General features: G+C 42.5%; 1 protein-coding gene across 4 annotated transcripts in view; it reads right to left on the bottom strand.

Moving 5' to 3' along the window:
- PPP3CC (protein phosphatase 3 catalytic subunit gamma) overlaps positions 1–12,034 on the bottom strand; it is an 83,916-nt gene that overhangs the window by 7,014 nt on the left and 64,868 nt on the right. For 2 of the 4 annotated variants that reach the window (XM_087875880.1, XM_087875879.1), the window contains exons 9-13: positions 8,674–8,799; positions 4,104–4,181; positions 2,945–2,971; positions 1,822–1,903; positions 224–321 (exon numbers count right to left, since the gene is read on the bottom strand). In XM_087875880.1, the coding sequence (XP_087732006.1) occupies positions 224–321; positions 1,822–1,903; positions 2,945–2,971; positions 4,104–4,181; positions 8,674–8,799 (411 nt within the window). The remainder of the gene's footprint in view (positions 1–223; positions 322–1,821; positions 1,904–2,944; positions 2,972–4,103; positions 4,182–8,673; positions 8,800–12,034) is intronic. The other 2 variants (XM_060693587.2, XM_060693586.2) reach the window with 1 other exon arrangement.

Genomic DNA, 12,034 nt, shown 5'->3' on the forward strand with positions numbered 1-12,034 from the left:
CTAGGATATGGCTAGGCAATCCAAGGTGACCCTTGCAATTTATCTTTTTTTATGACAAAAACCTAGACACCGTGATGGGAAGGGAAAAGCAGCACTGGGAGAACCTCAATTTAACTTCCTGCTGGAACATCCAGTGGTTTTCTTAAGACATGTTCGGAAGCTAAATTTCCATTGCGACCCTTCGTATCCCACAACGGGAGGACTTCGCTTCTCGTATACTTACCTGTCTGTAGAGTCTGCTTTCCCCCTGAGAGGACCCCCAGGGGCAGAGTACCTGTTGGGGTCAGGCCTTTGAGTGTCAGCACGCTCTCGCTCTCCTCTCTGAAAACAGAAGCAATGGGACCAATTTATACATGCGCAAACAGATAGAAGCACATCTTTAGGACTGGTACTTGAAATTCTTTGAAGAGGGTTTTCCAACCTCAGCAACTTGGAGATGTCTGGATTTTGACTTCTTGTAATTCTTAGCCACGTGGCACAGTGGTTAGAGTGCGGTACTTCTGCTGACTGCCGGCTGACTGCAATTTGGCAGTTCAAATCTTGCCAGTCTCAAGGTTGACTCAGCCTTCCAATCCTTCCGAGATGGGTAAAATGAGGACCCAGATTGTTGGGGGGCAAGAGGCTGACTCTGTAAACCGCTTAGAGAGGGCCGTAAAGCACCGTGAAGCTGTATATAAGTCTAAGTGCTATTGCTAAGGAAGGGAGGGAGAAAGGAAGGATAGAAGGAAGGAAAACAAGAAGGAGGGAGGGAGGGAGAAGGAAAGAAGGAAGGATAGAAGGAAGGCAAACAAGGAGAAGGAAGGAAAGAAGGGAGGGAGGGAGGGAGGGAGGGAGGAAGGAAGGAAAGGGAGCAGTGTTGGTGCAGTGGTTAAAGTGCTTTATTGCAGGCTAAATCTGCCCACAGCCAGGAAGTTCGATCCTGACTGGCTCAAGGTTGACTCAGCCTTCCATCTTTCAGAGATCGGTAAAATGAGGAGCCAGATTGTTGGGGGGCAATAGGCTGACTCTGTAAACCGCTTAGAGAGGTCCGTAAAGCACTGTAAAGCGGCATATAAGTCTAAGTGCTATTGCTATTAGCGGCAGCCATGCTGGTTGGGAAATTTGGAGAACTGAAGTCCAAAACCATCATCAAAGTAAATGAGAGTAGTAGCAGAGCCTTTCTTGGAGGGAGAAAGGTAGTTTAGAAATATAAAACAAAAAGCAAACAATTAAATTAGCTAGGTTTGGGAAACATCTCTGTAGAGAGAATACCTAAATACCCAAAAGACCCCTGATATAGATCAATTACATTTGATCAAGAAGGCAGTCGGTGGGTACCATCAAATGTTATTACGTTATTATGCCACCATATTGGCAACTTCTGCTTTAACCTGTGTGTGGAATTAAGCAATTAAGCCTTCTGGGCTCTGCCTAGATGCAAGACTGCCTAGGATTTGGTTTTGCTTTTGATTCCAAAGATAAAGAAGGTGGGACATATTGAATATATGGGACAAAGAAACAGCTGATACTCCTTAAAAGCTTCACTATGGGAGATGCTTTTTTGAAGCATTCAAATGTTTTTTTTTTTTAAAAAAATCCTCAACCACCTGAATAAGATACGTCTTGGGAAAAATGTTGGTTCCAGAAAGAATGACCCACACGGTTGATCTTTGTGCTTGAGGATTTTCAATCCTTCAAAACCCCTTTTGTACTTTTCCCAAACGGGGCTCATGGTGAGCATCTTTGAGCTGTGCTGGTACAACAGAGGCAGCCTGGCAAAATGATTAAGCCTCTTTTACCCTCCCTTTCTGACCGAGATTCCCAAGAAAAGAGCAAGCTTACCGAAGAACTGAAAAGACTCGCGCCATCTTCCCAATGGCCCTGATCTTATTCCTGATGATCTCTTTACGGGCAGTTGTGCCTCCTTAGGAAAGAAGAATCAAAAATGATTTTTTTTTAAAAAAAAAAAAAAAGGAAAAAAAGGATGAGGTACAAATCATGCTTTATAGGCTCAGTTGATGCCAGTATGCAGCATCTACTTGATTCTAGGAAAGAGAAACCAGATTACAACTTTACAGCTAAAAATTGCATTAGTCGGTTACGGAAAAGTCATGATCAGAACGGAAAAGGATAGCGAGTGACGGACAAGGCGACATACAGGAAAAAGTCCAAAATGGGAGGAGAAATGACCACAGGAAGAAATATGCCAAGTGTTATTTCAGAGCAGCAGACCTCTCTTGCTTCCCACCGGTGGGTCTGACCACACAACACAAGGGAAGTAACATGAATGACTCAGCCACAGAGACACAGCTTGGCAATGCGAGGACACAAACGACAAGACCGAGTGAAAGGTGAAAAGGATTCTGGGCTGTGCTTGCAGAAGGGAAAGCGGTCATTACAAGCACTCTCTTCGGATGCAGAAAAGGGACGGCTAGAACTTTTGCGGCCTTGTTCAAGCCCCCGTTTAACACAGCATCTTAGGGTTAAGCCCACTCCCTTTTACTACAAACATGGATCGAAAAGAATGGAGACTTGGGGGGGGAGACGGGGTTCGACTACAAACCGAATGGCAAATACATCTTCTCTGAAACCGAGATCTTATTTTGCTTGTTGGTTATGATGACCCAACTAGGCATTAAGAACAGGACAAGCCAAAACTGGAGATCTGACATGCACCGATGGATCCAGCCATGCATCAGGTGGCTGCATTCAAAAGTCAAGAGAAATGTGACCCCCACCGCACACCGTTCACGTTCCCGAAGGAACAAAACAGGATTAAAAAAAAAGAAAAGAAACAACAAAACAAACGCACCACATTCATGTTAAAACTGAAGGGGGGGGGGAGGGGGGAAGAAGAGGAAATGGCGAGAATGTCCAACTAGTCAGCTATTCAAAAATCCACTCCAAGGAAATCTGGTGGCACAGGCAGTGAGAATTAAGCTTTTAGCAAATTCTAGCTGGGTACCTTTCGGATAGCTTGAAATGTAGTTATCTTCAGGGAGAAGAGACACCAAGTATACAAGGAGATGAAGACAGAGATAGAAGAAACAAATTTAATTTCCATGGGAGGGAGCGAAGAACATTTAAAAAAAAAATCCGCAATGGGGCAAGGAAGTAGTTTTCTTTTGCACTTCTACCAAGAGCTCATCTTCTTCTCTTTTACTAAAAACCTTATTTGTCAAACTCTGCCCTGGATGGCAATCAACTTGACTTCTGCTTTCCACACGTTATGACATTAAGTATTACCAAGGGCCCAAAAAATGAGATTGATTCTATTCTTGAAGAGTACGCAGAAATGGCAGAACTAAAAAAGCATTGCTTCCACAATCTTTTTTCGTCGGTTAACAGCATTCAAACTAGACGGCAGACGATGTTTATCTTCCCAACAAAATATTTTCGGGGTTACGCGAAGCTATCAAGTGCTCCCAGTTGTATTTGGGAAGAGCCAAAACAACCCACAATATTGCCAGGCATGCAACTTAACACACACATTTTTTTGCAACTTAACGCACATATTTCGCTTAAATTGTTTTAGGCACGGATAGGGTAGTCTTCATGAACTGTAAACTTCACGGTCCCATCCTGCCCAGGATACTTCTGGAGTCAAGTTGGGTTTTTTTTGTTTTTTAAAGCACATAAAAGATGGCTGCAGGTGATAAGCACCTTTCACCTTAAATATGACATTGACTGGACCAGATGTTGATGACTAACTGATCGAGTCAACTTCATTCGCAACTCGGTCAACTTCTCCTGGAAACAGGAATGGGAGCAATACACGGGAAGAGCAGTGAGCATTCAAGCTTTCTACCTTGATCAAGCTTCTTCTGTTTAAGTCTCCCTTTCCGTTTTCACAATGTTGATACAGAGTAAGCTGATAGATCAAAGATAAAGCCACGATAGTAGAGTGGTGGATGGGGAGAAGGGTTAGTAGTTCTTTACGCCCAAAGAAATAACTGTCTGTAAACCAGCCGAAGATAGATAAAGCAAGCTTAACTTATGAATGAAAAAGATGGCAACAAAATGGTGTTAAGAAAAAGGCTGCGTATTCAATATTAGAATCCCACTCTCTCCGGATTTACTTGAAACCACCCAAGACCCTGAAAATGTTACAAAAGGGCCGTTACCGTCCAATATTTCATCTCCGTCTGAAATCAGCTCATCATCCGAGCAGATGTTGAGAATGTTCACCAGCATCTCTGTAACTGCAGGAAGTAGAGAGAAAAAGTGATGAAGCGGCAACATCAAACCAGGACCCAGTTGTGGGGGCAATAAGCTGACTTTGTATAAATATACAAAAGGATGAAGGCTATTGCTGAGCACATTGTAAGCCGCCCTGAGTTTCCGGAGAAGGGCGGCATATAAATAAATAAATAAATAATAATAATAAAAAAAAAGGTTGTTGGTTCTAGGTCCCAAAGTTCTTTGCTTGCCTACTAAGGCCAGGGTCAGCAACCTGCAGCTCCGGAGCTGCATGTGGCTCTTTCACCCCTGTGCTGTGGCTCCCTGTCGCTCCAATTATGCATTACAACCACCAATGTGAGACACCCACCGGCACGCAATTTATTGAGCTTTTCAACCCCCGGTAGGCCAACCATGGATAAATCCAAGGAAAGAAAAGTTTCAGAAGAAAACAGAACATTTAATTCAATTACATATGCTAGTTTTGTGGCTGCTCAAGAAATAGTGAGGCACGGGAAGGTTTTTGTGACTCCCGGTGTTTTCTTTTCTGTGGGAAATGGGTCCAAATGGCTCTTTGAGTGTTAAAGGTTGCAGACCCCTTGTACTAAGGTATAGAATTCTTTATTGGCCAAGTGTGATGAGACACACAAGGAATTTGTCTCCGGTGCATAAGCTCTCAACATACGTACAACAATAGTGATAGATCATTATCACAGTCACTGTAAAAAATACATTTATCATAAAACATTAGATACAATACTTAGTGATAGTCATGGATACTAAATTGTGATAAACAAATTAAAACAAACAAATAAATAAATAAATAAAGAAGCAATCAACACAAATCATACTAGGATACTAAGTAAACAATTTAAATAAATATAAAGTAGCTTTAATATTAACGAAAGAACAACCCATCTCATTTGCTTGGGCTAAGTGCAGGGGTGAAATGCTTCCGGTTCGGACCGGATCATCCGATCCGGTACCGATGGTGGCGGGTGGTTCGGAGAACCGGTAGCAAAATCCCTGCCCTCCCCCCATGCCAAACCGAGTCGCGCAATCATCAGAGGCTTTTTTTTCTTTTTAATTTTTAAAAGCATTTTTTCTACAACCTCTTCGGCCGAAAAAATGCTTTGAAAAGTAAAAAAAAAAAAAAGCCTCTGATGATTGCGCGGCTCAGCTGGGATCGTCAGAGCCTTTTAAAAGCATTTTTTTAACAACCTTTTCGGCCGAAGAGGTTGTAGAAAAAATGGTTTTAAAAGTTAAAAAAAAAAAAGTTGGCCACGCCCACTCAGTCACATTACCCCCACCCCCACCAAGCCACGCCCACAGAACCGGTAGTAACAAATTTTACATTTCACCACTGGCTAAGTGGGACCGTATGCACAATCAGTCCGCCCAAGGGAAGCTCAGTGGGACCCAGACAACGCTTTCAGATGGAGCCCCCTACTTCTCCCCATGGAACAGCCTTCTTTCTACTGGGGATGAGATCAGCAAGAGCTCTGATATTTCAAAAAGCAATTCCAAATTTGAGTTATTCCATAAGGCCTTTTCAGAGCTGATATCATCTCCCGTGGATGATGTCAATGGCCGGCTGAACGATGATTAAATCCGCTTTAACTTTTTAAAAGTTGCAGATTTATTATGCTTTTATCTCATACTGTTGTTGTTGGTTGTTGTTTTTTTTTGCATATTATTATGGTCAGAAACCACCAGGAATGCTTTGGTCTTGGGGATACATAATTAAGTAACTACGGTAGAAGACTGAAGCCGTGTTCTTTCTGAACAAATAAAACGACTCTTCAAAATTGAATTGCATTCACGGTGTAGGAAGCAAGCGATGTAATCTGCTAGTTCAGAGGCAGAAGCCATCTGTGAGCCAGGCACCAAGCTCTTGGATCCTGATCGCATGATCCTTTGGACGCGGGGATGGCTGGAGTCCCAAGCTCTCCTCATTCAGCCCTGTCCAAACTTTGATTGGGTTGCTGAGGGTTCTGATCCAGCTCCCCAAACACGACAAACCCTCGTAAGTTAACTCAAAGATTCCTTTATTAGGAGCGCCAGCAGCCCCCCACACAGCAGGCTAACAAGTCCATCCGGACGGAAGATGAATAATCGTCTGCCTCATCTATTCATCTCCGCCCCCTGCCTTTTATCCCCAGAGCTAAGGTGGGGCTTCGCTAGCAGCGGTGGTTCTTCCATCCCAAGGACCAGCCCTGTTCTGCCCCAGCTCCGGATTCCCAAGGATTGTGACACACACCAACAGTCCTTATCAAAGTTATAACGTACCAAGAATAAACAAAGTCCGGCAAAGGTTGGCAACCAGCCCAGAAAACAAGATACGATAAGACACTCACTCTCCAAAATGCTCTGTAATAATTACACGTTGTTTCCAGCAAGAAATTACTAACTGTGTGCGACTTAAATAGGCTAAGAGAGTGGCCAATTATCCTCAAACCTTACTCTCGAGGAGACCTCTTCCTCCTGAGTAGCCACTCCTGCCTTTTGGCAGCCCTGCGTGCTCGAGCATTGAGGAGAGGCTCCTCCACTTCGCTCTCTCCACTTGAAGGAGCCTCTGGAGGTTCTGAACGCCCAGGCTGAGTCTCTGCCTCTGGCACCACATCCTCTTCAGCCTCCTTGCTGTCCGACGCGAGTGCCGGCAGCGCAGGCTGCTGGCACAACCCCACACCAGCCTCCTCGTCATCGGGATCAGCCATGATTCGCGCAGGCTGCTGATGGGCCATAACAAGCCCATGGATTTCCACTGCTCTCCTCTGCCTTCTGCTCACCTGTGTATCAGGCACTGAAGCCAGCTGTCTGTCTGTCTGTCTGTCTGTCTGTCTGTCTGTCTCTCTCTCTCTCTCTCTGTCTCTGTCTCTCTCTCTCTCTCTCCCAGCTCCAGTCCCTCTTCCCCCTTGGAGCTCTCAGGTTGCCTTGATGCTGACCTTGACTCCCACGCCTCCTCCTCCTCTGATTCGGCTGCTGGAGGGGCCGGCGGCCAACAGGTCAGAACACTGAGCAACTGAGGACCTGAATACTGCACGAGTCAAAGAGGGCTGGGAAAATATTTACAGACCCCTCGCATTCTGGACATAAACTGTTTCAACTCCTGGCCTAAAAACGACGCTATAGAGCACTGCACACCAGAACAACTAGACACAAGGACAGTTTTTTCCCAAACGCCATCACTCTGCTAAACAACTAATTCCCACAACACTGTCAAACTATTCACTAAGTCTGCACTACTATTAATCTTCTCATCGTTCCCACCACCCATCTCCTCCCACTTATGACTGTATGACTGTAATTTTGTTGCTTGGATCCTTACGATTTATATTGATATTGTTTCTGGATTGCTTATTATTTACCTTATGACTATCATTAAGTGTTGTACCTTATGATTCTCGATGAACGTATCTTTTCTTTTATGTACACTGAGAGCATATGCACCAAGACAAATTCCTTGTGTGTCCAATCACACTTGGCCAATAAAAAATTCTAATTCTAATGTTGAAGTGGCAATTAAAGACATTCTGTAAGTTTAAGAACTGTGGAGAGTTTTAAGGATATTGAAAGTGGCAGCCAAATGTAGAGCCTTTAAAGACTGTCTGTTAAAGACTTTTTTTTTTTTTTTTTGCTTTAATTTATATGCCGCCCTTCTCTGGAGACTCAGGGCGGCTTACAGTGCGTTAAGCAATAGCCTTCATACTTTTGTATATTTATACAAAGTCAGCTTACTGCCCCCACAATCTGGGTCCTCATTTCATCGACCTTTGAAAGGATGGAAGGCTGAGTCAACCTTGAGCCTAGTGAGATTTGAACTTGCAGTAATTGCAAGCAGCAGATATTAATAACAGTGCTTTAGTCCACTGTACTACAGGCTCTGTATTTAAAGAAGTCTTTGCAATGGTTATTATTCTTCAAGTCTCATAATCCCTACAGAAGTGCATTCTCTTTCACACAGATGAGGGACTAAGGATAAGATGTAGTCATACTATCAATGTCTGTTATACGACGTTTAGGAATCAGAGCCAAGTCTATGGAATGAAGACTAAATTAGCTCCAGAAGAAAGGGTATTTTAGGGAAAAACCAGCAAGAAAAGGATAATTTAAACAAATAAGCTTTGACTATCGAAGAACGGAGGCCTTTAAGGATTGTGTCTGCTTTCTCAAGACAGAAATATTTAATCACAACTGCCACCATCTATTTCCCAGAACTAACAGAAAATGCTGGTTTTGTTCAATGGTGTTTTTCAATCTGTTACAAATTTAATTTAAATTTCCCACTACAGAAATGCTAGCCAGTAGCCTGGTTATTATTATTTTTTTTGAAAGGTTACGTTGTTCTGAAAACCATATTTTGCATAGTTTCATAAAAAAAGAGTGCCTTAGTAAGCAACAGAAGACTTGGGGCCTACATCTAGCTCAGGCTAACCAATCCTATTGTTCCAGAGGAATTTTTCCTTCAACTTCTTGGTTAACCCTTTTTACTACTAGCAAGTGTTCATCCCTTACCCTTTTCTCCTACAAAAGGCAGAGACCATGTGAAAACATCCATGAAATTCGGAAGCCAGTATGGGTGCGGAGAGCAGTTGAATTGTCTGATATTCATGACATTATTTTCGTATTTTAAAACAGCAGCTGGAAGAAAACAAAACAGGATGAGTGCTGATTTGTACCTCCCATCCAAGAGCTCCGAATATACAGTTCTGTATAGCGATTAAGACAGCGATTAAACAAAAGGAAACCTCAGACAAAAACAGATAAAAACATTTTAAAAAATTATCTTTGCTAGAGGCCAACTGCTAAAAACTGAAAAGAGGAGGAGTAATGCCATGTCCAAACATATTTTCTTTTTAAAATAATTTTTTTATTTTTAAACAAAACATAAAAACATCCATCATCCATTCCAATTACAAGTAGTGTGTATGTCGGTTACAAATCTTTTGTGCTTCATCTCATGTTCATCATAACGAACTCTCTAATTTCTCATATTATCAATCTAACATATATCTTTATATCATTATTCTCATTTGTCATTCATTTAACAATGGCATTTTCATCCCATTAAAATCATTTCCATAAATTGTATTATAACATCCATTTCATATTTCATTTCCATGTTTTATTATCTAGCCATTGATAAAATAAATCCTATATCTTATAATATTGTTTATCTTCCTGTTTCTCTAATTTCAAATGTCAATTTGCTCATTTCAACACATTCCATCATTTTCTTAATAACTTCATCTTGTTTAGGTATTTCCTCATTTTTCCAATTTTTAGCAAACACAATTCTAGCCGCTTTCAATACATTCACAATCAAGTAACTCAATTCTCTGTTATATGTTTCTGGTAAAATCTCTAATAAAAAAAAAAATCTCTGGTTTGAAGTCGATGTGCTTTTTAATCATTTTTTCCAACCATGTGTGGATTTTAGTCCAATATCTTTTGGCTTCTACAAAAGTCCACCACATATGGTAATATAAGCCCGGTGTCTGATGACATTTCCAGCACTTTTCCGATTTGTTCTTCAACATTCTGGCTATTTTAGTGCTCTCTGATACGAGCACTGGCCCTACATGCTCTCTTCTTCTAACCCATGGGTGTCAAACTCGCCGCGTCATGTTGCCGTCACGAGACATTTTGTGATGTTTACGCCATCTGTGGAGCTGGGGTGGGCGTGGCCTGCATGTGACGCATTCGGCCGGTGGGCCTCCAGTTTGACACCCCTGTTCTAACCTGACTGCAAGGAATCAGTAGCTTCATTTTTCAGGGGCAGAAGTTAAATGTAACGCTCGACTTAACAACAGTTCATTTAGTGACCGTTTTTTTTTTTAATTTGATTTATATGCTGCCCTTCTCTGGAGACTCAGGGCGGCTTACAGTGCGTTAAGCAAGTTTGAAGTTACAATGGCACTGAAAATGTGACTTAAGACCGTTTTTCACGCTTGCGGCCGTTAGCAGCATCCCCCTGGTCACGTCATCAAAATTCAGACGCTTGGCAACTGACTCATATTTATGACGGTTGCAGTGTCCTCGGATTGCATGATCCCCTTTGCTGACTTTCTGACAAGCCAAGTCAAGGGGGGAAGCCGGATTCACTTAACAACGGGATGACTAAAAGAACTGCAGTGATTCACCGAACAACTGCGGCAGGAAAGGTCGTAAAATGGGGCAAAATTCACTTCACACACACGTTTCCCTTAGCGACAGAAATGTTGGGTTCCATTGTGGTCGTAACTCGAGGACTACTGTACTGTTATATCTGAAGTAGAAATAACAGAGGTAGCATGACTTGGTCTGTTGTGTGGATGTTTGGGTGGTTTAGGGGTGGGGAATTTGTGGTGGGTCAGAGTGTTAAGTGAATTTCGTTGTATGGGTATACTGTGTATACACCCACAATGACAATAAAGTTGTTGTTGTTGTTGTTGTTATTATTATTATTATGAACAATGGTTTATCCCAGGGGTGGGGCAAATGTGGCCCTTTCACAACCTGTGGACTTCAACTCCCAGAATTCCTGAGACAGCTTACCAACTAATTCTTGGTTCAGACACAATAAGTCATAACTACCGTATTTTTCGGAGTATAAGACGCACCAGAGTATAAAACGCACCTACCTTTTTTGGTGAGGAAAGAAGAAAAAGAAATCTCCCTCTCCCTCTGAGCAATTTTGCCTCCTTGCAGCAAACAGCCTGCTTTACTTTCATTTTCGTTTTCAGCATAGCTTGATTAGCACAAGGAAAAAGAAAATCTGCTCCAGCAATTTACCTCTTTGCAGCAAGCAGCAGAGCCCTGCTCAAAACAGCTGAGAGCAAATCAGCTGAGAGTCAGGAGGCCGATCCAATCAACTTGTGCTAATTAGGCTATGCTGAAGCTGAAAGGAGCTGTTTTTTTTTTTGCTTACAAGGAGGTAACTGCTGGGAGGCAGAGGCCAAAGAGTGGGGGCCAGTGGGTGGGTGGGGCTACATTCGGTGTATAAGACGCATCTAAATTTTCACCCCCTTTTAGGGGGGAAAAAAGTGTGTCCTATACTCCGAAAAATACGGTAGTTGAACAGCAAAGGAACTGATTTCTATCTTTTTATGACCCATTAGAGGATAGGGGTGCAGAAATATCAAAACCATGAACCCCAAATTTAAAACTGCATCTGGATAAGGACACGCACTTCCACAGGAATAGCATCCAACTGATTCTGACGTTCAGTTAATAAAATTTGTTAATCAGATTTGCTTTCCACCTGTTACAAAGAATTCAGAGTTGTTTTTTTTTTTTTTTTGAACTGTCCTCATATCAACCTTATGAAACGAGGCTACTTGTATAATGTCGGCTGAGTGTGAACAAACAACTCCCTCTTCCACAGCCTAAAACCTTCCCGTGGTTACATAAATTCTGCATATGGCCAGGAGAACTGGGAACGAAACCCCATCCCAAAACATCCAAATTTGGTTCATTCAGGATGACAGGAAAAGTCAAACCGGGCCAGCAAAGAATAAGGCAAGTTCACAAATATTGTAGACCAAGCTCGGGCTCAGAGAAGATGCTGTCCAGTTGGAACAAAAAGCATCCGAGTGAAAACTGAAACTTTTTAGGGCAGGGGTCTCCAACCTTAGCAACTTTAAGACTTGTGGACTTCAACTCCCAGAGTTCCTCAGCCAGCTTTGCTGCAGGTTAGCGAAGCTGGCTGAGGAACTCTGGGAGTTGAAGTCCACAAGTCTTAAAGTTGATAAGGTTGGAGACCCCTGTCCTAAATAGTTAGAGTTAGCGAAGCTGGCTGAGGAACTCTGGGAGTTGAAGTCCACAAGTCTTAAAGTTGATAAGGTTGGAGACCCCTGTCCTAAATAGTTAAGAGTCCCTAGACTGTTCTTTGCGG

The sequence above is a fragment of the Pantherophis guttatus genome, chromosome 9 (assembly GCF_059756535.1).
Source record: "Pantherophis guttatus breed Tessera chromosome 9, ASM5975653v1, whole genome shotgun sequence".
Lineage (NCBI taxonomy): Eukaryota > Metazoa > Chordata > Lepidosauria > Squamata > Colubridae > Pantherophis > Pantherophis guttatus.